The sequence below is a fragment of the Clupea harengus genome, unplaced genomic scaffold (assembly GCF_900700415.2).
Source record: "Clupea harengus unplaced genomic scaffold, Ch_v2.0.2, whole genome shotgun sequence".
Taxonomy (NCBI): Eukaryota; Metazoa; Chordata; class Actinopteri; order Clupeiformes; family Clupeidae; genus Clupea; species Clupea harengus.
This window is the reverse complement of record NW_024879664.1, coordinates 13,310-17,500: the sequence shown is the minus strand read 5'-3', so window position 1 is coordinate 17,500 and position 4,191 is coordinate 13,310. Positions and strand designations below refer to the sequence as shown.

At 51.9% G+C, this 4,191-nt stretch overlaps 1 protein-coding gene across 1 annotated transcript in view; it reads left to right on the top strand.

Moving 5' to 3' along the window:
* LOC122129506 (microtubule-associated serine/threonine-protein kinase 3-like) overlaps positions 1–3,245 on the top strand; it is a 53,396-nt gene extending 50,151 nt beyond the window's left edge. The window contains exons 26-29 of the mRNA XM_042704429.1: positions 1–42; positions 861–997; positions 1,813–1,997; positions 2,179–3,245. The exon at positions 1–42 is cut by the window's left edge and continues 81 nt beyond it. Coding sequence (XP_042560363.1) covers positions 1–42; positions 861–997; positions 1,813–1,997; positions 2,179–3,188 — 1,374 coding nt within the window. The 3' untranslated portion in view covers positions 3,189–3,245. The remainder of the gene's footprint in view (positions 43–860; positions 998–1,812; positions 1,998–2,178) is intronic.
* The last annotated feature ends 946 nt before the right edge of the window (positions 3,246–4,191 follow it).

The following is a 4,191-nucleotide window of genomic DNA, read 5'->3' as shown; positions in this document are numbered from 1 at the left end:
CAGGGCCTCGTGCACACGGAGATGATGGAGTTACTGCTCAAGGTGGGAGGAACACCAGCGTGTAGCGTGTAGCGGGGGAGGGGGAGGGGGAGGAGGGGTAGTCCTGCATGGCTCAGGTCAGCTGGGGAGATCAGCTCCAGCCATGGCTGTGTCTGTGTCTGTACTGCATACAAACCAGACCTCTTGGAAACATTTCTAATCTCTGAGACATTAGTCTATATTTATAACCTCCCTCATATAAATAGAATAGAATTTTATTATTTGTCACATTAGACTGCCGGTATTGCAAATAGAATTGACCTCCTTCGTGTATAACTTGGAAGCCCCCACTATAGCCATCTGAAGTGGACTGTCACCATTGTGAGACTGTGTGACGTTGTGTGTGTGCGTGTTCGTGCGCAGTGTTCATATCCATATTTGGCTTTTAAGATATGGCCATATCAGCATGCAGATATTTCCAGCAGTGAGTATGTGCAGGCTAAGCACTGCAAAGTCTGTGTGTGTGTGAGACTTTGTGTATGTGTGTGACTGATCGTGTGTGTGTGTGTGAGACTTTGTGTGTGACTGACTGTGTGTGTGTGTGTGACTGACTGACTGACTGTGTGTGTGTGTGTGTGTGTGTGTGTGTGCAGGCTAAGCGCTGCACAGCCTGTGGGGATGAGCTAAGCAGTCATTTTCGCTGGTTTGCAAGTTAGAGACTGAAAATATTTTTTTGGACAGATTTTGAAACGAACAGAGGAAATGAACATGCAGCAGTGTTTGTTTTCACACTGGTGACACTTCACAGTCAAATATTCATTCAACACATGTGGTTTAGATCTTATCTGATCTGTGTTCCTCGTGTGTCTGTACCTGCACAGAGTGGCAACAAGGTGGCGCTACAGACCACTGCCCTGGAGAACACCTCCATCAAGAGGGGTCCGGCCCGTAAGGCCAGCTACAAGGGCAAGATGGCCCGCCGCAGTAAGAAGAGCAAGAAGAGGGACACCCAGGACCGGTAAGAACCAGCGTGTGTGTTTCTGTGGACAAGCTCGTCTGAATGTGTGTATGACTCATCAGGCTTTTGTGGATCGGTGTGAAACAACCCTTGATGTAGGCCAGCAGCGAGCATAACCCATCTGCAACACATTGGATTGGGAGCACACACACTTGTTCTCTTGTGATGACAGCTGATGGGGCATCACAGGATTAGAGTGATAGTCACATATTACTCATGCAAATATATGTAGCGCGAGAGTCCTGTATGGAAATTCAACACGCATGTAGTGGACGTTGTAGTGGAATTACGATTATGAATCACCCGATCAACACACTGATTATACAGTAGTGTAATTACATGATTATCATGTTTTATAATCTGGGTTATAATCTGTGATATTCGATGAGCAGAATAAAGGAAGCAGGTTCTCTGTGGGGGTCTCAGTCCTACTCCACACTCTGTAGCTGTTGATGTGATGTGGTCATCTCAAGTGAAACTGAAGCAGAGGGGACTTTTTGTTGTGTGTGTCTCCCCCTGGTGGACGATAACAGCATAGTACGGTGACAGTGTGATGTTTTGGTTTTGTGTATTGTGTAATGTTTACCTGTGTGTTTTGTGTCCTGAGGGACAGTGTGTGGGTGATTGGGTGATACTGAGTGCATGTTTCTGTGACTGGGCTGTTGTGTCCTGTTTGTGTGTGTTTTTTTTTTACCATCTATTTGTGTATATGCGGTACATATATATCCTGAAGAGTTGTTTAAGCAGAATGCCTGTATTAAGTTTTATGGTGTGTGTGTGTGTGTGTGTGTGTGTGTGTGTGTATCTATCTTTAGGCGTCGCAGCATCCTGAAGAAGCTGTCGAAGCAGAGTGGTGTTATGCACAGCAGTCGCAGCTTCTCCTCTGGTCTGCAGCACTCCGTCTCCTCCAGCGAGAGCCTCCCAGGGTCCCCCACACACAGCCTCTCTCCTGGGCCGTCCACGCCCTGCAGGAGTCCAGCTCCAGACCACCATACCACAGGTGAGATAAATACACACACACACACACACACACACACAGCCTCTCTCCTGGGCCATCCACACCGTCCTGACACACACACACACACACACACACACAACATGCAACTTGCAGACTCCACCCAGCCTGTTTTCCTATCCTATCAACTAACTCTCTCTCTCTCGCCCCCCACCCCCGACCCCAGACGCCGTCTCCCCCCAGAGCACCTCCCCCTGCTCCAGCTCTCCAAGCTCTCCTGCGGCTCACATCCGGCCCAGCTCCCTGCATGGTCTCGGCTCCAAGCTGGGCGCTCAGCGCTTCACCAAAGTGGGCCGCCGCAAGTCCACCAGCAGCATCCCGCCCTCGCCACTGGCCTGCACTTCCCCGCAGCGCTCGCCGTCGCCCCTGCCGAACATCGCCAAGGCGCTGCACTCCTCCTTCCACGGCCACACGCTGTCCCCGCCCACGCTGGTGCGGCAGGCGGTGCGTCCGCGCAGCGCAGAGCCCCCCCGCTCCCCCCTCCTCAAGCGCGTGCAGTCGGCCGAGCGCCTGCCTGGCGCCTACCACCACCACGACAGGAAGTCCTTCGCCCCGCGTCGACACACGCTGGAGGTGCCCCACGCTGAGGCTGACGCGCTGGCCGAGCTGGAGTACGACGGAGGCGGAGGTGGGGGCACCACCCGTCTGAGCCTGGGGCTGAACTACAGCGCCACCCAGAGGCTGTGGTCGTCGGCGGGCAGCACGGAGCAGCTGGTGGTGATGCGCAAGCTCAACCTGTCCGAGCGCCGCGACTCCTTCAAGAAGCAGGAGGCCGTGCAGGAGGTGAGCTTCGACGACCCTGATGAGAAACCGGCCGCGTCGGCGCACCCGAGCCCCCTGCAGCACCGTGCCGCCTGGCTGGTGGGCCGCTCGGAGTCCGGCGGGGAGGAGGAGGGGGCGATGGTGGTGCGGAGGTGCCCGCTGGTGCCGCAGATCGCCGTGCAGGGATCCGAGAGCGAGGAGCAGGAGGACTGGGTGCCCTGCTCTGATGATGAGGAAGAGGATGAGGAGGAGGAGGAGTTGCAGGAGTTGCAGGACTCCGAGCACAACACCACCGCTCGGAGTATCACTGAGGCAGCTTCGCAGCCTGGGCCTGTTGCCCTCGGCAACGTGCAGTGGGTGGTGTCCAAGGTCACTCCCCCCAGCCCCAGTAGAGGGAAGGCAAAGGAGAAATGAGGGGATGGGAAGAGGAGAAGAAAGGAGCAGTGACACGGATGGATCTCATATCAAAGACGCGGGAGTGCCGTCTTCCTGCGAGCTATATATAGCCAATAAAGGACTGACTGACTGAGCTCATGTTGCCAAACACATCATAACGAAATACATTTTGTAGTTTTGGATAGTTCTGTTCAGGGGGTGTTTTGTGTACATTTTGTAAATATGTAATGGAAAAACTTGAAGGTACACTGGCAGAACTGGCTGTTACTCTCCAAAAAAAAGCTTCTTCCAAGTCTAAAGCTCCTTCCGAGGATTAACAATATTGAGCAGCCCTGATAATTTGTACTCATTTAGGAATTTATCTGGTTTATAGACAGAGTAAAATTTTATAAGATACTTTAAATTAGAATATGTAGGGCCAACTAATGAGCTTGAAGAGAGTTTAAAAACAGATCAGTCGTACTAATAGAAATGTAGCTGAGGAAGACGAGGAGTCTCGGGCCATGTTCTGATGAGTGCATAGGTCAGGCTTGACCGTTAATGTCTGTGTAGATCATGTGATGTTCTTCAGACCTTATCAGCTGCATGCGTGTGCTTTATTTATTAATGGGCCAGCCAGGAAGCTAGTTTGGTTGTGATTCTGTAAGCCATACCCCATGGTGAAATCATGATGTTTTTTTTATTTTAATTTTTTATCTCTGTTCTTCAGTCTGTAAACTGCACAGAGACCCAAGCTACTGCACTGTGTGGGTTCTGCACAGAGACCCACGCTACTGCACTGTGTGGGTTCTGCACAGAGACCCATGCTACTGCACTGTGTGGGTTCTGCACAGAGACCCACGCTACTGCACTGTGTGGGTTCTGCACAGAGACCCACGCTACTGCACTGTGTGGGTTCTGCACAGAGACCCACGCTACTGCACTGTGTGGGTTCACGTCATCTTGTTTGCTGTGCACAGCTCACCTGAGGATTACCATGGACTTGCAACTTCTTCATGTTTCTCTCTTTTAAAAAAACAAA